The sequence below is a fragment of the Macrobrachium nipponense genome, chromosome 5 (assembly GCF_015104395.2).
Source record: "Macrobrachium nipponense isolate FS-2020 chromosome 5, ASM1510439v2, whole genome shotgun sequence".
NCBI lineage: Eukaryota > Metazoa > Arthropoda > Malacostraca > Decapoda > Palaemonidae > Macrobrachium > Macrobrachium nipponense.
The window spans coordinates 19,225,906-19,252,424 of record NC_061107.1 but is presented as its reverse complement, the minus strand read 5'-3'; the positions used below and the strand labels follow the sequence as shown (position 1 = coordinate 19,252,424).

Sequence of the window (26,519 nt, the reverse complement as noted above, 5' to 3'; positions counted from 1 at the left end):
AGATATGCTCCTCGTCTTTAAGGTTACTTTCCTCTACGCATACGATACGATAATTGTTAATATCAACTAATTCTCCGTTCAATGCATATTGACTTACGATATTCAGTATGAAGAGAAATCGAATAAAATTAACTACGGTTAGCCTAGTGTTCACAATGATATATCGTATGCATATTCACTAGCCTAGCCTAACCTAAAGTATTCGCTGTACAACATATCGGTAGTTATTTTTATTTTGGCTACGCTGTAGGCTTAAGGCATTCTTGACTTCGGATAATTCAATACAAGTGTAATTGAAAACGAACGAGAATCCGATCTGAGGATAATTAATATGAATGTAATCGAACAGAATGAAGATCGGATTCTGTCCGACTAAAGCATTATATTTGTATTATGTGATCATCATATTGGCGTAGTATAAACACTAAACTCGGCAGTCATTCACGCTGGAATCAGCGGATGACGAATACGGGTTTGCGTCGCCGTATCCATCTCATCTCTCCTGATTGACTAAAATGACTAACGTAACAACATCTCACTTATGCCAAGTTTGTACAAACGTCTTAAAGGAGAACGTTGTCTTCAACTATGTTGACATTTAATATAGTCAATGAGGTATCTATCTTGGGCATATAATCAGATGTCAATATAAGGGAATTTGTATGTATGACGTTCTTCATACGTTTATCAGACTATTGCCGTCAGTATTTACATTGAGCTTATGTCAATTACAGTTACAAATTATTACCAGTCGTATTATCAAATTACAATGTCAACTGAAATTTAATATTAGGCCTAATAAAGTTAATTTAATTACCGGTTTTAAATATTATTTTTATTACTTTTCAAGTTAAATTATAATTACACTAGCTTGTCGTCAAACAGCACTATTGTAAGGAGGTGTGGTTTAGACAGACAAGGATGCCGGCTAGTCTATTTTTTTTTTCTCCTTGGCCTTCGATTCAACCATATCACTTGGTCTCGGCTAATGTTTTTTGTCCTTAGTTAGCATATTAATGAATATCTGGATACTTAACTTATGTAACGAAGTCATACTGTTTCGTCTTACGATGTAATTTAAGACCAAAATTTGACTGATACGTCTCATCGGAAGCTAGTTTTTGCCCTCGGGTTAGATGGCGTTAAATTTAGGATTCCGTTCGTTTTTCACTCGTTTTCATAGGTATTACGAACCTTACACTTTATATACGTTATTAATCTTTGTCTGTGTGAAAACAACAGTAATGAGCTCTTTCATGCTATTAGTTTCTTTTACCACGGCTGCGTTGGAATTCATAAATAAGCTCGGGACTTCTGTCCAGGTTGCCGATGACGTAATTTTGCCTTATTAGCTTCAGCTGCATTTATAACATGAATACAGTAATTACCGTCCCACGCGGATGAATACAATAACGGATGTTGCTATCGGATTCGATTTACTGTCACACGCTGATCAATACAATAAAGTATGTTGTTATAGGAGTCGATCGCATTAGCAACAAGTTCTCGTTCGGTTTGTCATAGCTGTACGGAGTTATACGAGTATTATCGTTAAGATAATACCCTTTTAACTTGCTGCAATTTGCGGAGGTGGAGATATTAGACGATCGTAATTTCTCTCTCTCTCTCTCTCTCTCTCTCGATCTCTCAGTGCCTCTCTCTCTCCAATCTTCTCCTCTCATCTCTCTCTCGCTCGGCTTGTTTTCCCCTGTTTTATTTTATCTCTCTCTCTTCTGGTTCTCCTCCCGATTTTTATATTCTCTCGTTTATCTAGACACGAGTTGTGTTTATCTCTCTCTCTCTCTCTCTCTCTCTCTCTCTCTCTCTCTCTCTCTCTCTCTCTCTCACTGATTTGCATATTCTCTCCATATTCTCTCATCCTATTTTCCACGCTCTCCTAACACTGGACTCATTGTGCAACAGAGGTTTTTCTTCCTTTCACACCTTTTCAAACTTTCTCAATTTCCCTTCAGCGCTGGAACTGACCTCATTAGGTCCCAATACTCAGGCCTTTGGCCTAAATTCTATTTTTAAACCCAACAATCTTGCTGTCTGAGTTAGTATTAGAGTAGGGAGCGAATATTCGGAATATGTATAAGGTATTCATGATATGATATATCACAAGAGGATTTTAAGTATTAGGAAAGATAGGAAAGAACATGTCTGGGTCTATCTGAGGGTATTCTTCCAAGTGCCAACCAGGCAGAGTACAGACAGGCAGGTACAACACTACAAGAGAGGACATCACTACGATCGACGACACCGTTGTCTCCTCCGTACATGAGAGGCCTAAGGCCACATGGGAGGTCTTCAGTTTCCCTCCATACATGAGAGGCCGAGAGCCACATGGGAGGTCTTCAGATTCCCTCCATACATGAGAGGCCGAGGGCCACATGGTAGGTCTTCAGATTCCCTCCATACATGAGAGGCCGAGAGCCACATGGGAGGTCTTCAGTTTTTCCTCTACTCAGGTGAGGCACATAGCCAGCTGAGAGGAAACAGGTTTGTATCCCTTCCGCACTCAATGAGTTTTGACCTTAGGGTAGAGGTGCAGGGAGTTTTTCCCTCCACATATGGGCAGGCCTAGAAGGCCATACATGGGAGATTAGCTTGGACGAGTGACAAATGAACTTGAGACTGACTCGCGTACTCAATTATATTGACTGACAACTAGTACAGTGGAGGGCCGGGCCAGATTTGATTCCCCCACCTCCAAATTAATGTTGTTAATCGGGCTAGTTCAGGTGTTCAGGGGGTGTATTGCAATACGAAGTTTTTATTGTAAAACTAATATTGTAATACCTACCTGAACACCTGAATGATTCCCACCCTCCTCCCCTCTCATACAGAGTTATTGAGTTATGATTGACGTGAGAGGGCAGGTTGTGACCGGCCCGTGAGGCAGGGCTACTAGCGGTGGGCTGGTAACTAGGTAACGGAGGGTGTTTGCCAGGAGATTGGCAACACTGATCGTTTATTTTAACCAAAGATTTGGTAAATTTTTAATAAATGATGGTTCGGGCTGGTAAGTGACCAGGGCTTATTCAGGTGTTCAGGTAGGTATTACAATATTAGTTTTACAATAAAAACTTCATTTTTCTGTCGCTTGGAATGTAAACAACGTTTGCAGTTCCTCCTGATGGATTTTCGTGTTTCATCGCCATCGATCGTCTGGGCTAACTTTTACAGGGAAGTAATGGATCTTTGGTTCGGCATACGCTTTTGTTAACTTTTTGATAATATTAACTTCGAAAAATTTCGAAAGATTAGTGACGTGTAACTACCGAAGTTTTCGGTAGACACTCGTCCACTTTCACGAAAGTGAATTACGTATACTTTCATGAAAGGGAATTACTTATATTTATTCATTAATACAAATAAGTGTTAGAGTTTGATTGAGGAAATGTATATCTTTCTTCCTAGTTGGGGAAGTCAGAAAAGTAACTATCCTTTAGAAGTTTTATTAGCTCTTGTGTTAACGAGCAATTTATATAGATAACAGTACTATAGTTGTTGCATCCTCATCACCTTCTTACTCCGCAGAATCTACAATATCATATTTGCAAATTGTAGACTTGGATATAGTAGTTCGAATGCGAACTCTTAGAACGTAAGAAGTGAATATAGTGTTCCCCCATTACAATGGAGGGTGCGTCTGATCGGCTCTGTCTCGCTCTCAGGTCTAGACCTCTTCCAAGCTCACAAGCCCAGAGGAGAAGGAATGTCGAAAACCAGTAAGGAGTTTCAGAGAATCCCCACCGGTCAGGCGTCCCCTCGGCAGGTTCTGTAGAGCGTCCCAGACTGCCAGGGATAGCCATTGGAAAGGCATCCTAAAACAGTGTTTTCTCCCTTTTTATGCGTACGATTCCTCGATGGATAGAAGAACTTGAAATGAATGAAATTGGCGAAGATCCTCGTATAATGCCTTCTGGTAGAATTATTCAAAATTAGAATGACATTAATCGATCCACCTTTCGGAATCAGGCGACGATTTAGCGCCTTCTAATATTAGAGATCATTCGATAAAAACATTTTGGTGATACAGTACATTGTTCGAACATTTTGTTTTTTTTTTTTTTTTTCGCAACTAGACGAGAGCGCCTATCCAATGGGGGTATTTGAAATTGTTATTTCAAACATAAGATTCCCCATCGGTGCATTTTTGATATAATCTATTATGATGAGAACGATTTAGATTTGTCAATCGAATGAATTATATGGATCTCGTTAAGTGATAAAGCATATATGTATGACTTTTAAGCTTCTAGCTCCTACCATGCTTAGGACAAATCGCCTTAGGACTACGGTATGGCAAGGCATAGACACATACCAAGAAATTTATGCTGTAATGGTCAAGTGAAATCCTTACAAAATTTCCTAAATTAATACGGTTTACCTTAATGTAACAGTATTATAGAGGATTCTATTAAGCTAGAGTATAGTTATATGATGCTATCGTGTCTTCGAAAGAATGAATCGGAGAAGCATATCTTATTTTTGGTGGATTGAGATAGGATAGAACATTTTTCTTCGTGTTAGAAAGAGGTTTCCATGAATTTACCAGTACCCTTCTAGGACTATCCTAGGAAGGAATAGGTTTAAAAGAATTGTTTAGACGACACCTATTAGTTTCTAGACTTGCGAGTCTCGTTAGCTTAATTATGCTTATATAAAAACTTCCGAAGTTCGATAATAATTTATAAGATTCCTTTATTTAATGGAGTAACTGGCAACTCTGGAAAGGGAAGGCCAGACTCCTTTCGCTTTGAAGACCAACCAACGCAGTCGCAGTACCATCTTGTTCTCAGTCGTGAGAGGTCGTTTACAGCTCTCTCTCCTGCGGAATGGGTATAACTAACCGTATCTCGTCCCTACAATCGTGGTCTTAGCCTCGGATTGAGGGAATACTGAAGCTATCATAAATAATATATGTCCTGCCTTTTGTTAGGAATCTTTTTAATAAGAAGGATATTACACCTTTCAATGCTGTTTACCTAGGTAACAATGATTAAAGGATTCTAATGCAGCAGAACATGATATTATTTAATGCACTCATACTTACGAAAGCATGGCTTATTAGAATACATACTTATGATAAGAGAGATGTAATAGAGATTCACTTCAAGACTACGGTATGGTTAAGTCTTTCGAAAAAGGACACAACCGTATTTAGAATCGGATATTGCGCAGAAGTTGTATGAGTCGGATGGGAAACATTCTTTTAGTGGGAAATGGTTTCCCTGAATGGATTATACTGCGTATATAAAAGTTTTTCATAATAAGAACGGAATTAACATATGAAGGATGTCGGGTACCATAAATACACAGATGTTCTGGCACATAACATAAAGATAATTAGTAGGAGGCGCCAGCCTGGCGCAGATGCGCCACCCTGGGCGCGGGTTGCGCCGGCCTGGCGCGGGTTGCGCCACCCTGCGCAGGTTGCGCCCCCTGGCGCAAGTTGCGCCACCCTGGCGCAAGTTGCAGCCACCCTGGCGCAAATTGCGCCAGCTTGGTGCAATAAGCCATAGAGCACCATCCAAAAAATATTTCTCGTTTGAGCAGAGTTATTAAATAAAAAGCAATACAAGAATTTGCGAGTCCGTGAGAACCTCGATCGACGATAATAACTGTTTAAGTATGTCTAACATTTATTACAAAGAGTTTGTGAGAACCTGCGAGAAGTCTTCTTCATAGATCTCTTAGCAAGAAGAAGACGAATAACAGTCTTCCTGTAGACTGCTTCCTTTTCCTCAAACCATGCCATAAGGAATCATAAGCGCCAGCCAGACGCCTGGCTCTAACTAGAAATAATTAGTTAATAGATATACCTTAGAGCAAATTATGCTTTCCTACATAGAGCTGGGAAGTTACTCAGTCCCTCGCACTGGAGTGGTCCTTCTCGTTCAGGAAAAAAAAGGGGGGGATACGGAAGAATTAACCGAGGAAAGAATAATTCCCCTTCCGATATACTGTATTAGAGGAAAATTGAGAAGAAACATCCAACTATGGAAGGACTGTAGAATTATAGGATTCTTACAGCACCTCTTCTTATTTTGATATCGAGATTTCCTGACCAAGGTTGCGAGTAATAGGCCATAAAGGCTCCAGCCAGGCTTTAACCAAGCGATAGGCGCCAACCATGGCGCGAGCGCCAGCTAGGCGCGAGGCGTCACCCAGCCGCGCCAGGCTTTAACCAGGCGATAGGCGCCAACCAGGCGCGAGGCGTCAGCCAGGCGCGAGCGCCAGCCAGGCGCAAGATATCAGGATCTCCAATTTCTCAGTATTTGGAGATAGACTTTCCAAGAGTTTCCTCTTTGAGAACTGACACAAGATCAGTTTTTTCCTGACAGTGACACAAGTTGTCCGCACAGCGGCCGTGGCCCTTGTCAGGATTAACCTGAAATTGCGGAAGGTCTCTAACAAGAACAGACTTCTCATGTCAGGTAACATAGTGGTCGCGTGAGCGACTTCTTTCCTGGCAAGAGGAGTTGTTTTGGGAGAAACTCTTTTTGCCAGATCAACCCTCTACTGACAATTATTCTAGATATCGCCACAGGCGAACGTAGTACGTGTCAGGATAAGTGGGTTCTTCTGCTTTATAGACTTTACATGGTGAAGAGAACTGAATATCTTTAGAGGTCTCTCGCTTTCCTCAACCTTATGAGACAAGGGATAGAAAATATATCGGACTCATAAGTTAATCTGGGTGCAGGTTTTAGAAAAGACCTTAGCAACCTCTTTTATATTGCACGTTTCGGCTAGTCCCTTGAACCATGCAGCTCCATCTTTCTCCTCTTTCATTGTTATTAACAGGATGGTATATTATCCTACTCCCATGTAAACATATAACAAGGAAGACCTTGTAATGTTTTGGTACTAGAAAAGACTCGTAGGAGCTCTCAGTATTGGGTGAGAGGCTCTTTCAAGTATCTGAACCGTACATTACGGCTGATTGTCTAGGATAGGAATCTTAAATGATTCTCCTCGATCCTGGATCAGTTAGTAGGAGAATAGGATAATAATAATTTGTTTTGCAGAAGTAATGATGATAGAATTTTTCCATTCTCTCGTTGCCCAGGCACGAGGACAGGAAGAAAGAATATAAGAGAGAGGTAGCAATATACGCCATCTTTATGTTATAGAAAGGGGAATAAAATTTAGTCTTTTTCCCATAAAAGATAAACTCTTTACAGAATGTAAGACAAAGGGCGTCAAAGAAAGAGAGGATATATGTTATGCCTCATTTTAGACTTAGTGAGGTTGGATTCTCAGAGGTCACGTTCTTCTCACAGCAGGTTTTGGAAGTCTTTTCCAAGACAGTCTGAATATTCTTTCAACATCTATTTTAAATGGACCTTAACAACCTCTCCACTCTGAGTCTGTCTGCGTCAGACTGACCAGAAGTGGACATGAATGAGAGGATGTTTTTTCAAGGTAAATGACAGTAGTTCATGGATAAGATATATAATGTTACTGCAGATCGTGCTTGAGGGAATGAGGAAACTGTCTCTTCCGATACCTCTGTGAAACCACATAGCGGTTTTTTCTTCCCTTTCAGAGGGAAGAATTACCTTTGTATATATCTGCTATCAAAGAACGCAGTAAAAGGCTATACTCTGTCTATAAAGGGAATTGGAGATAGCAGAGCATTAAGATCTTCGGGATCTTACACAATACCTCTATACGACAAGACTTGGAGATCTTATAGTTACAATGGGATCCTATTTGGGCCTGTCAGATTCCGTGTTCTGACAAAGATGGAACTGCTCCTCATCAATGTCTCTCTTGGTACTAATCGACCAAAAGGACGAGTGAGATTTTGGGCTTGGAATCTGGAATCAAATTCTAGAAAGACTCGGCAATGGGTTCCTGCCAGCATGGTATGTTTGGCAAAAGAACTATAACCTTTTTATTCCTGGATCAATGCTTTCAGATAAAGGATTTGTTGTCCAGGCAAGGTATTTACATTGTTATCTACAAAAGAAGATAAGATTTAAAACATTTGCTGACAGAGTCTTTGGAATACGATGAGGGCTCAAAACTACTTCCCAGAAGGTTCGAAGAGATATTTAAAGAGCTAGAAATCGGGAATCCTCCCAATTTCAGCTCAGAGTCTCCTTAAACTTCCAGGCTCTTTCCCTGCCTTCGTGCAAGGATAGGGAAGATTTTGCAACGAGAGAACTCTTCACATGTAGGAAGAGTGCTCGTTAGCAACTGAAGTATCAAGTATGATCCTCCTCGGAGGAAGACTGGGTCTCTCGGACTATTAGATTTCCTATCGTCTACTGGATGTAGCTGACTAAAATTACCTCCCCTTGTTGCAGAGGCCGCATAAAGCTTCAAAGTGGAAAAGAATTGTTTTTCTTCCACCCTTTTCCTTTCTCCTGATAAACGATTGTGGATGTTCAGACTTCGGACAATGTAGCGCCATCAGGCGCCAAATGCCAAACAGTGGTTAAAGACGCCAGAGCAAGACAGTCCAATTAAACACTGTCATTGTCTGATGAGGAGAAGGAGTAGGCCCTCCAAGTCTGGCGCAGATGCGCTAGAGGCGAATGAATCAGGCAAATAAAGTGTCCGAGGTGGACATCGCCAGTTTTCATCGAGACTCTTAACAGCTCGAATCTCCAGCAAGTGGGAGAAGTCAGCCAGGCGCGAGGAGTCCGAGCCAGGCGCGAGGAGCCCCAGCCCGGCGCGAGGGCGCCAGGCAAGCGAAGACACCAAGCCAGACGCGAGCACCAGCCAGACGCGAGCACCAGCCAGGCGCGAGACGCCAGGGCAGGCGCGAGGCGCCGGGCGGCGCGAGGCGCCAGCCAGGCGCGACGCCAGGCAGGGGCGCGAGGCTCCAGCCAAGGCGCGAGGCTCCAGCCAGGCGCGAGGCGCCAAGTCAGGGGCGAGGCGCCAGGCAGGCGCGAGGCGCCAGTCAAGCGCGAGGCTCCAGTCAGGCGCGAGGCTCCAGTCAGGCGCGAGGCGCCAGCCAGGCGTGAGGCGCCAGGCATGCGCGAGCGCAGCCAGGGGCGAGCGGCCGGCGCGAGGCGCCAGCCAAGGGGCAGGGCGCCACCGGCGCGAGGCGCCCGACAGGCGCGAGGCGCCAGACAGGCGCGAGGCGCCAGCCGGCGCAAGCCATGCTCTGGGCTTCATCTAGAAGAGATCTGTTGCAAAGAAAGCCCTGGTCTTCTTTGGAAGAGTGGAATCTCTAAAGCACTTCTTGAGTAACTTGACGTTTCCTTCAAACAGCTAAGAATTAAAAGCGCTTGAAGTGTGAGCTTTTAACAATTCTTGTTCTTTCCATAACAATATGTCATGAGAGTCATATTAGCTGTATAACGGGAGATGCAACTCTGTGTTGACTTCTCTTTGCACGAAGGAGATCAAGTGGGCCGATGAGAGATCTTCTTTCTTTGTTATACGTGTCCACGGATGCGTGCTGGGATAGGGAGCCGACACTGATCCTTAACTAGTGAATTAAATTTTTTTATTTTTTATTTTTTTTTTTTATTTTTAGCATAAGTGTATTATTTTCTGGGGTTATTTGAAATGAGTTTGGGGATAGCTCTTTTCAAATTAAGCATACAAACCCTCGTGTTAGGATCAGGTGATCGGGATCGGTGTTGTGCTCCTTAAATTATGCCAATAGGCATTGGTGTATTGTCATGTAATGGGATAAGCCCCCATTGACAAATGACCACTAGATTCTGTCAAGTAAGTGGATAAGACCCCATTGACAGATCTACAAGAACTCTTAGCCATAGGTCACATCCTCGCTGAGGCTCTTGAGACGAAGCAGACTACTAGCAATAGCTAGGAAGTGCGACCCTTCGTCTAAACACATAGGAACCAACCAATGGTTATATTTAGTTTATTGACCTAAAACAACATTGTTGTTTACCTGTCTATTCAGTAATAGCTGTCTTTTACCCTCCACCAATGGTGTGAATCAGCTATGTATATATCTGACAGGTAAGTTGAATGTATAAAAATGATATTGTTATGATACAATAAAGTTTTATACATACTTACCTGGCAGATATATACTACAATTAAATGGCCCACCCAGCCTCCCCTCAGGAGACAGCTGGAAGAAAAATTATGAATTAGAAAACGGGTAGTGGTTCTTATTCCCGCCAACCCAGCGGCGGGGGGGTAGATCACCTGACCTACCTGCCGCGTGTGCCGCGAAATTCGAATTGCTGTCGGACGACGGAGTAATAGCTAGGTATATATCTGCCAGGTAAGTATGTATAAAACTTTATTGTATCATAACAATATCATTTTTAGCTCATTCCACCTTATTTATGCTCCGTTATTCTTATCAAGGGTACCTGTACTTGCAATACATGTTTTCATGTATGACACTTACCTGGCAGGTATATATATAGCTATATTCTCTGTTCGCACTGGCAGAATTTTCAAAACTCGCGGCAACCCGCTAGATCACTGGTAGTTCAGGTGATCGCCACCCCGTTCCCGTGGCGCTGGTGCTCGGAATCATTCCCATTTTCGTCAGATTTTTTCTGCCAGCCGAACCGGCAACATCGTTGTGGGTTTCCCTGCTAGAATTTCGAACTCGTTAGCTGACTTTCGCTGTACTTTGATGGATTATTGGGTATCGTATTGGAAAGTTGGATTGGCAATCGCATTTGGAATTTCTTATAATGTCTGATTCTGGTTTAGTATTTAGAGTGTGTGTGAAAGGAGGGTGCAAGGTGAGACTGCCGAAAGCCTCGGTAGACCCTTCACACAGTATGTAGAAGTGTAGAGAGGGTGTGTGTACTTGGGATAATAGATGCAATGAGTGTGAAAGTTTAAATGAGAAGGAATGGAAGACTTTCACTAAATATGTTGAGAGACTAGAAAGGGATAGAGTAAGGAGATCGGTATCTCGGAGTGAGAGGTCAGGCTCTTCTAGTAAGGCCTTGAATGCTTCTGTTATTTCTCCCCCTCCTTCCCAAGTAGAAGTTGTAGATCCTTCTCATCAGGTTTTCTCCTGCGCCTGCTGCTGTTTCTGAGGATCCTAATTATGTGAAAGTGTTTGCCGACCCTTGTGTCAATGGGCAATCAGATTCAGCGTCTTACAGACAAAGTGGGTACTTTTGAGAGTGTCAGTGTAGTGGAGGGTGGGGGCGGTCTGATCGTCTCTCTCGTGCTCCTAGACCTAGGCCCTCTGCCAAGCTCCCAGACCCAAGGGAGGAAGGCATGTCGACAGTCGAAGGGAGGCGAGAGGGGTTCCCTTACGAGCAGTTCATCCCTTCAGGCAGTCCTGTTGCGTCCCAGGCTGCAGCAGTGCGCCATAGAAAAGGCGACACTGGGAAGTGTTTTTCTTTTACCGATAGTTCTGCGTCAGGCAGGTATCGACGTGTTGCGGAGAATCGCGTCCGCTGAAGAGGACGCATAGACCTACGTCATCTCCGGATGAACTTGACGCTCAAGAGCGGTTGTAGTAACCCGAGATTTTCTCATCTAGTGACGATGAAGACGTGGTTCCGGTTAAAAGGAGGAGAACTTTTCGTTCAAGGCAGGACGCAAGACTTCATTTGTTTAGGACGGTGGTTCGCCTGATAGGAGCCCTCCTTCTGCATCCTGGCAGTTTCTCCTGTATCTTCTCCTTCTCGTAGACCTCAGGTTCGAGCTTCTAGTCTTCGTTACCCATGCTCAGGCATCCCGTCAGGAAACAGAGACTAAGGACTTTCTTAAGAGATGCAAGGAAGGTTAGCCGATCTAGTTAAATCGTGGGAAGCAACGAAACATCCTCCTACGAGACGTAAGGACGCGTCTCTCCCCGTCAAGTCCTCCAAAAGGACGCATGATTGTTTGCCTCCTCCTCATCGCACACTTCGGATTCTGCGTGTAGGACGCAAGTTACCGGGACAGGACGCAGGACGCAATCTCGGAGCGGATTCACGTTTGGTCGACGTATCTCAGAAGGACGCAGGACGCAGGCGGCAGGAGCCTTCTTCTTCCCGCGAGGTTAGAGAAGATGTTCAGCAGCAAGACCTTGGATTACAAGATGTTTCTTCGGCAGAAGAGGAGATGGAAGACTTAGCGTCTGAAGAAGAGAAAGATGGTGAAGCACCTTCTTCAGACTACAAGAAGTTAACTGATTGCCTTCTGTCAGTTTTTGAAGGGGAATTTCAGCCTTCAGCTCCGATGTCACCCCTTTCTCAATTCTCCAAGAATAAAACACCGAAGAAGTCATCGTTTTTGAAGATGAAAGTTTTCAATTACAGCTAAGAAGGCTCTTCAAAGGATCGATACGTGGTTGAAAGAAAAGAGGGAAGCGGGCAAGACTTCTTTCTCCTTCCCTCCAGCCAAATTGGCATCGAAGTCCGGAATCTAGTATGCGATGGGGGAAAGTCTCGGCCTGGGAGTTCCTGCCTCCTCCCAGGGGGATTTTTCCAACATTGTTGACAGTTCCCGCAGACATGCATTGAATTCGGCTAAAGTGTGGTGGACTTCATCAGAGTTAGATCATCTCTTGAAAGGTATTTTCCGGACATTCGAGGTTTTCAATTTTCTTGATTGGTCCTTGGGGGCTCTGGGACGAACCTTGGAAGATAAGGAATCAACTGCTTCGCAACTTCCAAGCAGTATTATGTCCTGCATGGACAAAGCCCTAAGGGATGGGGCGAATGAGTTAGCATCGCTTTTCACCGCAGGAGTTTTAAAGAAGAGGTCACTCCTGTGCTCTTTTGCTGCAAAGGGCGTTTCTAACGCTCAGAAATCCGAATTGGTTTTTTCCCCACTCTCGGATCAGTTATTTCCTTCGGATCTTATCAAGGATATTTCGCTTTCCCTGACTCAGAAGGCGACGCAGGATCTTTTAACGTCTTCGGTAAGGAAATTTTTACCCACCAAAGTGGTTAAGAAGACACCTAAGGAGTCAAGACAGGCTAGTCAGCCCTTTCGAGGCAAGTCCTTTTCTCGTCCTTCCTTCAGAGGAAGAAGAGCTCCTTCCAAGAGGGGTTCGAAACCCAGTAATAAACAATGAAGAACAAGTCCTTCAGACATCAGTTGGGGCCAGACTCCAGAAGTTTTGGGAGATTTGGCAAGAAAAGGGAGCAGATCCTTGGGTCGTCACGGTAGCCAAGGAAGGTTACAAGATCCCTTTTCTGAAGAAACCACCTCTTTCGACATCGCCAAGAGAGCTTGGAGCTCACTACAGCGATCCAGGGAAACAAGAAGCACTGCAAGAGCAAGTACTTTCTATGCTCAGGAAAGGAGCAATAGAACCTGTTCTGGATCACTTATCCCCAGGATTTTACAACCGGCTTTTCTTAGTAGCGAAATCCTCGGGGGGATGGAGACCAGTACTGGACGTAAGTCAACTCAACTTATTTGTGGAGAAGACAAAATTTACTATGGAGACGACCGATTCAGTACTGGCAGCGGTACGTCCAGGGGACTGGATGGTTACCCTGGACCTTCAAGACGCATATTTTCATATCCCAATTCATGCAGGATCCAGGAAGTACTTAAGATTTGTGATCCAGAACAGGGTCTTTCAGTTCAAAGCCCTCTGCTTCGGACTGTGCACAGCCCACAAGTTTGTTTTAACAAGAGTGATGTCAAGCGGGCGAGAAGTGGGTACATATTCTAGGGATAAGATGTCTCTATACCTAGACGATTGGCTCATAAGAGCCCAATCAAGAAGACAATGTCTGGAGGACTTAGAAATGACGTTGGCATTAACGAACGAATTAGGGCTGATGGTGAACTTAGAAAAGTCGAATCTGATCCCCACTCAGGTGCTAGTTTATTTGGGGATTCTGATTTCCTCAGCGACTTTTCGGGCTTTTCCATCTCCCGACAGGCAAGCTCAGTGCATCCGGAAAGTACAAGCCTTTCTAGAGAAAGAACAATGTTCTGCACGAGAGTGGATGAGCTTACTGGGGACTCTCTCGTCCCTGGAACGGTTCGTTTCTCTAGGAAGGCTTCACATGAGACCCTTGCAAATATTTTTGAACCAAGTCTGGCCAAGAAAATCGCAACCGGATTCCTTCCTGTTTCGAATTCCTCGCAAGATCAAAGAGGAATTACTTTGGTGGTCTAACTCCGGGGAAGTTAGCGGAGGGAGCGTCGCTCCAGCAGAAGAACCCAGACCTTGTATTGTTTTCAGACGCGTCGGACGCAGGCTGGGGAGCGACTCTCGGCCCTCAAGAAGTGTCAGGTCGCTGGAGCAAGGAGGAAGCGTCTTGGCATATAAACAGGAAGGAACTGATGGCGATTTTCTTGGCTTTGAAAGAGTTCAACACGGTGATCTGCAACAAGGCGGTGCAGGTCAACGCGGACAATACACAGCTCTGGCGTACATCCGCAAGCAAGGGGGAACGCATTCAGTCTCTCTTTGCAAGTTGGCGGAGGAGATCCTTCTATGGGCAGAGAAGGAAAACGTAACCCTTCTCACCAGGTTCATTCAAGGGAAGAAGAATGTGAGAGCGACCTGTTGAGCAGGGAAGGTCACTTCTGTCACAGAATGGACTCTTCATCTAGAAGTATGCCAGAGTCTGTGGAAATTATGGGGTCGTCCAGTGGTGGACTTGTTTGCGACCGCAATGACAAAGAGATTGACAACTTATTGCTCTCCAGTCCCAGACCGTCAAGCAGTCGCAGTAGACGCCTTTCTTCTAGATTGGACGGGGCTAGACGTGTACGCCTTTCCCCCGTTCAAGATATTAGGAAAGGTTTTGAAGAAATTCAGGGAGAGTCAAGGGACGAGAATGACTCTCATAGCTCCCTACTGGCCGGCCCGAGATTGGTTCACAGAGGTACTGGAATGGACAGTAGATGTACCAAGAACACTTCCAGCAAGAGTAGATCTACTCAAACAGCCTCACTTCAACAGGTACCACAAGAACACCCTCGCTCTGGGTCTGACTGCTTTCAGACTATCGAAAGACTTGTCAGAGCGAGGGGGTTTTCTAGAGAGGCGGCCAGAGCTGTGGCCGGAGCAAGAAGAGCCTCGACTATATTAAGGTGTACCAGGCGAAGTGGGGAATCTTTCGTAAGTGGTGCAAGAGTCGGAAAATTTCTCATCCAGTACCTCTGTGACCCAAATTGCGACTTCCTTTTATATTTAAAGAAGGAAGTAGGGTTGTCAACTCAGACAATTAAAGGATATCGTAGTATGTTGGCCTCAGTATTTAGACACAGAGGTTTAGATATTACCAATATCTAGATCTGAGAGACCTCATAAGGTCCTTTGGAACAAGGAAGGAACACCGATACAGAACACCTTCCTGGAATCTTGATGTGGTCCTGAAATTCTTAGGAACTAATAAGTTCGAACCGATGGATCAAGCTTCGTTTAGAGATATCTCGAAAAAGACCATCTTTTTGGTGGCCTTGGCCACAGCTAAAAGGGTTAGTGAGCTGCAAGCAATTAGCAAAACATGTTGCTGGAGCATGACAAGGCAGTTTGCTCTTTTCAGGAGGTTTTCTTGGCCAAGAACGAGAATCCAGCTCATCCCTGGCCAAGGTATTTTGAGATTATGGGTCTTTCAGATTTGGTAGGACAGGAACAAGAGAGAGTTCTCTGTCCAGTAAGGGCTTTGCGCTATTATATAGAGAAAACCAATAATATTAGAGAACTTCAAATCACTGTGGTGCTCTGTGAAGGACCCTAGCAAGGCAATGACCACCGAAAAATGCTATTGCCTTTTTCCTCAGGGAACTGATTAAAGAATCACATATGTTATGCCAAGAAGAAAATTTCGGCATCCTTAAGGTTAAGGCGCACGAAGTGAGAGCAGTAGCTACTTCCTTGGCATTTAAAAGGAATATGGCCCTCAAAGATATCATTGAAACGACGCGTTTTGGAGGACTAATTCAGTGTTTGCGAGTCATTACCTTAGAAACGTCAAAACAACATTTGACAACTGTCAAACGTGGGCCCTTATGTATCCTCAGGAGCAGTATTGGGCAAGGGAGTTTCCACCCCATAACTTACTAACATGCTAGGTATTTTAATTAAGTGGTGTTGTTTTTATGGTTGTCTTGAGAGGGTTATTTCCTCTTCAGTCTGTGAAGTTGTAGTGTGTTATGTTAGCTTTGTGTGTGGTTCAGGTGGTCTAACTTATCCTAGCATGAATGCCCGTGGTAAGAGAGGGCTAGGGTTTCCTGTCAACGAATTGGTCCCGTCCAGTTGTCACACCCTTGTATTTAGCTTCATCAACTATTGATCATGTCCTATTGGGAGCTACTAAGGTTTAGCAGGCTACAGAGGCAGGATTTATGAAGTCAGCTACCTTAGCAGGTAAGGAATCTAAGAGTATTTGGGATTTATTTTAAATTTTAAAACTCTTACAATGTTGCTGTCTTTGACCCACCTCCAAATGTGTCAATCAGCTATATATATACTGCCAGGTAAGTGTCATACATGAAAATGATGTTATTATGATATAACAAAGTTTCATGTATACTTACCTGGCAGGATATATATAATTAAATTCCCACCCACCTCCCCTCAGGAGACAGGGTTCAGAGAAAAATCTGACGAAAAGGGGAATGATTCCGAGCACCAGCGCCACGGGAGCGGGTGGCGATCACCTGAACTACCAGTGATCTAGCGGTTGCCGCGAGTTTTGAAAATTTCTGCCAGTGCGAACAGAGAATATAGCTATAATAAAGACCTGCCAGGTAAGTATACATGACAAACTTTGTTATATCATAACTAACATCAATATCAGGATCTGTATATTTCTGTTGTCTTTTTTAGTAAATACAGAAATGTGACTTTTAATTTTGATATGACAGAGTCAGATGTTGATTTAACACTGTATCTATTTGTTTTGATGAGTTTGGTTGAGGTACTTGTTTTGGTTTTTAATTCATCAATATTTTTACATTTCTGTGTTTCCCTTTTTTATTAAACAATACAAGTACACCACCATTTTCCCAGCACCCTTAGTTTCAGTGCCTTGATCCGTTAGCAGTTTTACCAGACTATTAGAGGTTTAGGTAATATGTAGGTAATACGCTTGCTAATTAGAGGTTGTTCCTTCTCAAATTCAAACCTTCAGTCTTTACATAGGATATTGTGTGTAAATGTGAGCTGGAACTGCTATTTAACTTTAAAACAAGGTTGTTAATTACCGATGGTTGGGGGGAAGCCCTGCCCACTTATCAATCTGCTCTTCACTTTGCTTTCGGTTGCCATCGTGTTCAGATGTCTTTTTTTTCTGAAATACAGTACTATATGGTGGTTTGTTGTTATTTGTGAAATAGTACTGTATACATTATGCAAACCCCTAATTTGTAACTGCTGGTGGAGAGGAAACAGTTAAATCTTAGGCACTGTCCAGAGAAGGACAGGCCTTGCAATTGGTTCCTCTCATCTCTTTAGATTGATCCACATATGCTGTGTGTATCATGCCGCAAGCAGGATGTAACCAATCAAGTCCTTGTATAAAGTGTTGACTCCGGCCTTCTGGACAGTGGATGACGTTTACTAGGAAAAGAAGTGAGAGAAGGAAACTTCTCCAGTGTCAGTGGAGTGCAATACTTCACTGGTGACATTGAAGATTCTTTCTGGTATTTTCTTGCCCCCAACCCAACTTACACCTGCTGTAACCACCTTAGGGAGCAGAGCAGGTACACCTGCTGTAACCACCTTAGGGAGCAGAGCAGTTTCTCATTCGCCAGCTACGTAGCTGGTAAGGGTCCCTGGTGTATGGATCCAGGCCAGTAAAGTTTCCCAGTCTACAGATGTGGCCCTGTCTACTAGCAGAGCCCAGTGAGAGAAGTGAATAGAGACTGGGCAGGCTTCCACTTAACCCCTTCCCAGTCTCCAAAGAGAGCAGTGCAAGGGTCCTGGAATGGTGATGCCAGCCAACTGGTCTGCTTATCTGGCCAAGACAAGGGAAGGTCCCCCACCTAGTCTTCATCTCCTTTAGAGGCTTCAGTTTCTAAGAAGACAGTAGCATGTCACGGGGACAGCCCCATTCACGTTTGTGTGATTGGGCTCGCTCTCCTTGACCCTTGCAGATGTCGTTCTGTAGGTTGATGACTGTCCATAGCCGTACTCACCTGCCGGGACTTCGGCTTCCAGCAGGCTGATGAAAGATGTTAGGGATCTCTCACCTGTCCTCTCCACCTCCGCAGGGTTTTCCGTGAGCCAGACAGACTTATGGCAGCCGTCTGTGTCCTTACTTTCGCTCTTAACTTTGTCAAGTAGCACTTCAAATTGAAGGTAATTCAACAAAGAATGTAGCAGATACATCAGTTCTATATCTTATTCTTTTCAGTTGATACTAGATGCATTTTAGACTTATCAGTGCTTGCATTTCAATGCTTTCTTTCATTCTGATATAATAAACATCAAAATAAGGTTGAAAACACATATGTTTTTTAAAACTAGCCTTTCCTAACACATTTAACATTAAACGCAGGGAAATTAAAATGAAATAATGATGTTTGGATGATAATCATTACCATGAGATCACAGACCATTGTGCATTTAGCACTCATGCCTTAGACAATCCTGATAAAAAGCAGGAACAAAAATAGTCTCAGTGATATGCAATACACTATTGAAAAACTAATGTATCTTGAACATTCAAATAACTGGAAGCATATGCCAAAAGCAAAAAAGAAAAAAAATAATGTAACCCCCAGCTGCTTTATATTCATATTTATGCGGGAAAGAAAGCACACCACGTTAAATCTTGACATTTTTTAAACACTGAAAGGATATTCAAAACACTATAAACAGAAAAAGGCAAGATTTATGTTGCCATCATCCCTCATTTCTCTTCTTTGACTGTATTTTCATGAGAAATTTTTATCAGAACAAATGTTCCACTTGGAGAATATACCACAGAAATGCAGATTGCTAAATCTATTAAAAAATAAAAACACACACACACAAAAGTCTTTGCACAAGCATGCTTTGGTGCATCCCAGAGACAGACATGTCCATTGGCAGCTTCTAGTTGCACAGCATATTTCTCTTGATGAACATCGACACTAGGTCACCTCCAAGCAGGCAGCAGTTGCAGGTTCTGTGGTGAGAAGTTTGGGCTTCAGATGAAAAGTATTTTGAACTCCCAACCATGTTCCTGAACAGGTGGCAACTTAAGGAGTGCTATGTTTGCTCTTTTCCAGAGCCACTTTATCTCCCAGAAATTTAGCAACTTTTTCCTTTCTGTCACTTCTGTATGGGCCTGCATTTGCACCATATTCATGTAAAAGGTTCTCAATGTAGTAATCCCAAACTGCTATTCCTCGCTCCAGCTCTTCCATGAGCATTCCAAAGCAATCTGCTTGCTCATCTTCCATCCCAGAAGAGTCCACTTCTGACCTCTTTCTTTTGATGAAAAGTACATAGCATTTCAAATGATACTTCCCTTCTGTAGCAATAATGTCATTAATGCCTGCCAATCTACATGCCATGGTCTGATCACATTTGCAAAGCTCAAGCATTGTATTGGAAGTGTGCTTTGTCATCACTTGGCAAAGCTTTGAGTCTGTAACATCTAACTGGCAAAACATGCATTTTGCCCAATTAATAGATCTTAGTCTGGTCTCAGAGACTTACTAACAGGTTCAGCCTCAAGGTCTGGTGAAACTTACATTTTGTGGTCTCCTGATTATGTCTCAACTGGATTTTGCTGACTTTTACACAGTCTTGCAAGACGTGTCTTAGGATGAAGAACATTGTGTTCTTTAAATGTCTCAATACATTTGAGATATGCTTGATCATGATGCTGTAGTCTTTCTACGATGCTGCCATCAACACTGTGCAGTGAATCCTCACTTCCTGGTCTCAAGGGAGTGCTTTTCTTTTTTCTTCTCTTATCCTGGCAGAATATAGTATAGAGATTGCATTTCACAGGAGTCTAAGAACAAACTTTTGAAAATGGCATTAGCAATCACTCAAAATGCAAAAAGTACCAACAGAATTAACATTATCACCCTTAAATTTAATTCCATCTAAATAAAAACTTTTGAAACATTTTGCATTAAAATGCATAGAAAAAGACGTAAAGTGTCTTTGAATTCCAACAGAGACCAGAAATATGTGAAAACCCGTATTTAAAAGTATGCTGTTTTGTATTCAATATGGTGGCCAAACTATTTGTTGAGCAGGGTGGCATCCCATCTGAATGCATTCACAATCATCATCATAACAAATTCAGATGAGATGCCTGCTTCTAACAAGCAAATGTGATCAAGTTCACCATTTCTGACCACAGCCACCTGAGTACATATTTACTCAGTATTGACACTGTCACCATTAATACTGTAGTAATATGTATACTATAATGTTTGCCATACATCCAGCTTTTGATCATGTTATCTATCTCCCTAAATTACTAAATTTAACCTGCATTCTTATATTTGAATACCATAGATACAACTTTTAGGTGTCTTAGAATTTATATTGGACAATTGGCAAATATTTTAGAGCATGTTTTTATCCAGTTCAGTGGTCTGAAGAAAGAAATTATTCGGGAATAATATTAAACATATATAACATTGACTGGGGTATTCACATAATTATCTGTTTAGCCTTATTAGAGTGTTAACCTTTCTGCTTGACAAACTATGTTCCTAGACAAAAATGTATTTCATGTTATCCTGTACAGTAGTAGTTGTAACCACTATGTACCCGACTTGTTTTTATTTTATGCAAGTAACCTAGTCAAATGTAAACTGTGTCCAGTATATATATTTCTTTCCCTGTTGCTTTGCCTTCATTTTTATGGTGGAGTACATACATACACATTGTACATGATAGCCTGTACTAATGAATACATATGTTATACTGTTTTGAATTGAGCAGGCAGTATGACAGTAGATTAAATTTTATTTTATTGTTTTCAAATATATTTATAGAGTAAAATGTTTTATTTTTTCATAGGGTGTGGAAAGTACAGCTCGGGGGAAATTTGAAGGTGGTGATTCAGCATGGGAGGAGGAAAAAATGAAATCTTATAAGACGTCTGAAATTCGTCTTATAGAGATCCAAGAGAAGCTCTGTAAGGATGTAGATCGTGGTCAGAAACAAGTGAGTGGTATATATAGTTTTGTATGTGTATTGCTCTTATGTTCCTTGTTGAGAAACCTTTTTTTCAGATCATCAGCTTTACCTTTCTTGAAAAGGTATGTGTATCTCAAGATGTTGCTTAATATCATTATAAAAAATAACATGGTTCTTAAGGAAATACAAACCTACATTTTCATGAATGGAGTTTCTTGTGCAAGGCATGCTTTGGGTATTACTGACTAACTAAAAAAATGAAAATCCTGTTGAGTAAGCATATGAGTCATGCAACCTATGTTCATCTAGCTTGTCCACTGTTTTCAGCTGCAATAGTGCTGAGTTGTCATTGTGTACTCTCCTGTTTTTTTTGTTTTTTTTATTTATAGATTTTCTCTTTGTGCATGCCAAGTGTGCATTATGCAGTGGTCTCCCTGTATTCGCGGGGAATGCGTACCAGATCTCCCCATGAATAGTTAGAACCTGCGAATAGTTGGAACCCCTATAAAAATGCTTAAATCCTCCTATTTTGGTAGTTAAAACTCAAGAAAAACCCACTAAAAATTTGTACACCTGGTTTTTTAATAGTTTTATCACAGAAAGTGCATTTTATGATGAAATTGATAAAAAAAAACCCAGGAATTTGTGGATATTTCTCATAGAAAAATACCGCAAATAGGCAGATTTTCTGCCAACAATGCAGGGAAACTTTCCAGAGAGAAATCCGCGAATGTGTGAGTCTGCAAATCTGGAGAATGCGAATATTGTGGGGGTCCACTGTATTCTCGTGTTTCTGCTGCAATGTTACCTTCATTGCTGATGGCCCTTCTGTAGACTAGTGATTGCAGAATTTATGCAAATTCATCAGAATTTATAGGCCGAGGTTGTAGTAGTGTGTGCTCTCTGTGTCCATGGTGTGTGAGCCATGTGGTCAACCTCCTTTATCTGTGTGTGTGTGTTGTGTGTCCTACATGTGTAGTGAGTCCCGTGTGTATTAATATGGCTACCGTGGAGTAGAATAAGCCTGAATTTAGGCATTAGGTGGACAAAGGCAAGCCATGAAGCAAATTTATGTCCCAATAGAAGTATTTCCATTCTTTGTTCCTACACAAACACAAACCTGAAGGTCTTTACTTAGGATTTACCTTGTGAATGTGACTTGTTTCTGAAAGTCAGCTAACAGAGAAAGACCCCCTGATCTCAACCCATTGTCGAGGTGTTTTGGGGGGGAGGGCTTAGGGGTCCACTATAGAGGTGGAATGCTCTGTTGTGCCATCCATTTCTGCAGTAGGTTCAACCAAACATTGCAAATCAGTCATTCTTTTACTCCTCCCTCTATTAAGTTTACCTGCTTCCTTCTCTTCCTCTATCATTGACATTTGCATGGCACTGAAATATGAACAAGACTGCTCTTATGAATTAGATGGAGGGTGGAGTTGGACAACATGCTTCTTCTGATGTGATTGATCAAGGTGAAACTTTTATATCAAACCTTGCCTTCAGTGCTAGGTCCAATCTCATTGGACTGACGACCACCTAAGGCACTGAGGGTATGGTGTATATCCAGGTGAGGATCCCAGAGCAGTTTCCACATTGGGTAACAGTATTGCTCCTCCCCCTGTTGGGCTTCCCTGGTGAGAGGGACCTCACCTTGGATGAATTTGAGGTTATTCGTTATATGAATACTAACGCAAACCTCCCTATGACTTCTGACATGGCAGTGGACACCTCTGAAGGAAACTCAGTTCTTATAAATAAAGAAGGTATTGATACACTACCTTCTTTGGAAGTGGAAGTTGGTCAAGGTTCCATACCTTAGAAACGGACAGAAAAAATATCTGCTGTGAAATTAGAAAACTGCTTACTGAGTAGACACTCAGCCCCTGAAATGTCATTCAGACAAATAAAAGACCAGATATGGCTAATAAAAAAAGATCAATTAGAACATTTAAATTACATTAGTATAACAAGTAGATAATGCAAGTGTAAAAATAAAAATGTAACAGTATGAACAGAGTACCATAATACTTCTTGATAATAATGATGAACCACTTGAAAAGAACATATTGTTGGATTCATTTAAAAAGAGATATACTAATGTTAAGATTGCAAGATATTTCCACGTATAAGAGAACCTTTAAATCCTAAAATTTACCTTTAAAAATTGGGGGTTGTCTTATTCTACATTTCTAAAAATCAAACCTTGAATTCTAAGATGTGTTTCGGTAGGCTAACCTCATCCTTGGTGTTATAGCCTAATTACCAACATACATGAAGATTCACGTTATGAAATAAACTGATAATAAAGGTAATAAACCATTTTGAACTTATACATACATTATTGGCAGATCTTCATAACAAATAGCCTATTTGAGGAATAATTCTAAATCAGCTGAGAATATGTAAACATTAAGTTACGGTTGCACTCACAGCAACCTTTATCTTTCAGTAGCCTTTCAGAAATTTTAATAGTAGTGTAATTATGGTAGTAATAACATTTAGGATAACATAATATTAATTTTTCATTAAAAATTTCTCATATCACAAGATTGATCACATGTGCCATCATCATAGGGATTCCAGTCTGGTTCTGATGAGTCAACTTTAGCTTCGTTGTCAATATCATACAAATCATCTTAGTACCATCCATGGCATTTTTAAATGGTTTTATGACACTTTCTGTTTTCATGTTCCCCCATGCTTTCACGACAAAAACGCAGCAGACATAAAGTGAGGCAGCATGTAATTGTATACGATAATTATCATTCATTATTATATTGTGATGAGAGGTTGTTTGAGAATGGTGATGAAACATAAAGAAAACAATGGTTTCCCTTTTAGGCGACGTATGTCTAATAAAGATGATATAGAATTGGCTTTATTTAACCCAGCTTTGATAATTTGCAAATGGAATGTATCTCTGAATTAAGTTCCACTCGGCAACTAAAGACAGTGACAGCTGAAGTGTTCCTTTCATGAGAAACTCAATTTTTTAAAAGCAATGGTTTGTGTCTTGAAAAAATACAAAGTTATCTTAAAAAAAATCTTATTTTAAAAGTTCATTTTACACTCTCTATAGCAACAGTCCTTTGAGTGAACTTGAGTTTATAACAGTCATTCTGCTAATCAGGTTGTTACAACACATAAAGAATTTTATCTAAGGTTTCTGTAGTTTTGGTATTTTCATCTTGATGATTGATTTTTTCTTGCAGTGTGAGTCTAGTGCAGAAGAACATGAGGGTCTCCTGGAAGATTGGTGGTTCCGAGAGCAAGATAAAGAACCAGATCTTCATGCATGGCTATGTATTGACAAGTTGAGAGCATGTTGTCCTCCTAATCATTATGGCCCCCAGTGTCTTCCCTGTAAAGGAGGAACTGAGACCCCTTGTGGAGGCAATGGGAAATGCAAGGTAAGATTTTCTTTAATGCATATAAATACTAGCAGTATGATGATGGGTTAGTAGTCATTGTGCTTGAAATCCTCTCATATACCATTTTTCATTTAGCTATAAATTCAGTATTACAGTAACCCAAAATTTTTCATTGACTAATAATTTGTTTGTTCTTACACAAATAGAAACCTTCATTTTGTAATAGGATTTAGCTGGTGAATGCGAGCTGGAATGGCCGTTTAACTTTCAGACAAGGTTGTTAACTACCAATGGTAGGGGGAAGCTCCACCCAGTCAAGAGTCTGAACTCCACTTTGCTTTTGGTTGTTGTCATGTGAAGAGGTCTATGCTTCTCTGCCTAACTACCGATTGCCTTCTGTTCTATTTGTTTGCTTGAAATATATTTGTGCAATTGTTGTTTGGTTTTATATACAAATCCCTCATTTACTTTAGCCTTTATTTGGAGATGAAACAGCAGGGTTTAGGCACTGTCTAGGGTGGACAGGCCGTGTAATCAGTTTCTTTCTTTTATTGAGGTTGACTCCCACTCATTATGTGTGTCATGCCATAAACATGAGTGTAATCAACAGCCTAACCCAACTTCCATTTCAGGTGTTATGATGACCAAGGGACTTATAGAGTTATAACTTTTCAAGGGTCTTGGGGGAGCCGAGTGCCTTTGAACTTTTTGATCACACATAGGCTATGAGGGGTCTTCCGGTTTCTGCTAAGACCATGACTTCACCAGCCATGGTACTTGCCACCTGTAGGACTGCCCCTACTTCCTTGGCAACCCCTCATGCTTCATCGGTAATATGTCCCCTGGTGCTGCTGTATACATCATCTCTCGGTGATGCTCTCCTCCACACACTGGAGAGGAGAAAGAGGTCATATCAGTCATCTTTGTCTTCATTGTTGAGTGTTGTTGCCTCCTCCCCTTCTTCTTCCAAAGCTAGCGATGAGAAGTGGAAGAAGAAAGGCATCTTGCTCTCCTGCAGAAAGTCTTGTAGAGCTTCCAGAAGCCAGCCCTCTGCTGCAGAGAGGGCTGATGGGTCTCTTGGTAGCGTATCACTACACCCTGTTGCCTAGTGCACAAATGCAATTGCTACCCAGGGTTCTCTGGGCCCCTGGTGTCCTGGTATACTGTTCCTGGTCACCTGCTTACCTAGGCCACTGGTACTGGCCCTGGTAAGCCACATACCGAAGCTATCATTACCAGCCTCGGTCTCTTGCAAGCGTTACTATGAGTACTGCTGCTCCCATTGCCAAGCGCATAGGTGGATCCACTACCCTGGGTTTTTCAGACCCATGGTATACTGGGATGGCAAGGGTCCTTAGTTTACAGACCTGATCCCAACTGCCAGCATGTCCCAGTGAGAGAAGGTGAGCAGAGAGCATGCAGGTGCTCCCTCACCACCCTCCAGTTTCCTGGGCAAGGCAAGAGGGGTTACCCTGCTAAGTCTTCTGTAGAAGTCAGGACATGTCTGGGGCTCGGGACTGGGATAGTTCTCACTCCTATCTGGCCCATTGTTTGTTTCTTTATTATTTTTGTATTGAATTTTATTTATTGTTATTTTTATTTTTTTATTTTATCTGTGATCAACAGGACTCTGATCATAATGAATTTCAGATTGACTGATGGCTCCTAGTGGCCACATGCTGAGTGGTTCCCGGACCAATTGGCTCTATTATCCAAGGTCCCAAGAGAGATTCCCTACGGCACAACCTGCTATGCCAGCTGCATATCAGAAGATACCACTAGGCAGTGAAAGTCTTCATGCCTGGAGACTATCCAGCGTTTCCTGCGAGGAAGAAGGTTGTTTCTTGATGCATAGTAAAGGAGATGTCTGGATACCTGCTGAAATCCTTAGCAGCTGTGTACCAGGGGAAATGGGCCATCTTCTGTAGTTGGTGTAGTCAGTGAGGTATCTCTCCATTCAGAGGTTCTCTTCAACAGGTTGCAAACTTTCTCACCTTTCTTCACCAAGAGAAGCTGCTCCCTGTTTTTGCCATTTAGGGCTATACAGCTTCCCATGGCCATGTCCTTCGGTTGAAGGGAATACTGTTATGCTTCTGAGAAATTTTGAACAGTCTTGGCCATCCAGGGAACTCTGAACCCCCGAGTGGGTTGTGATTCTTGTCTTA

The 26,519-nt window shown here is 42.2% G+C and overlaps 1 protein-coding gene across 3 annotated transcripts in view; it reads left to right on the top strand.

Annotated features, from left to right (window-relative positions):
* Positions 1-26,519, top strand: part of LOC135215228 (cysteine-rich with EGF-like domain protein 2) — a 113,490-nt gene that overhangs the window by 12,184 nt on the left and 74,787 nt on the right. For all 3 annotated transcript variants that reach the window (XM_064249734.1, XM_064249733.1, XM_064249732.1), the window contains exons 3-4: positions 20,864-21,010; positions 24,196-24,393. In XM_064249734.1, coding sequence (XP_064105804.1) covers positions 20,864-21,010; positions 24,196-24,393 — 345 coding nt within the window. The remainder of the gene's footprint in view (positions 1-20,863; positions 21,011-24,195; positions 24,394-26,519) is intronic.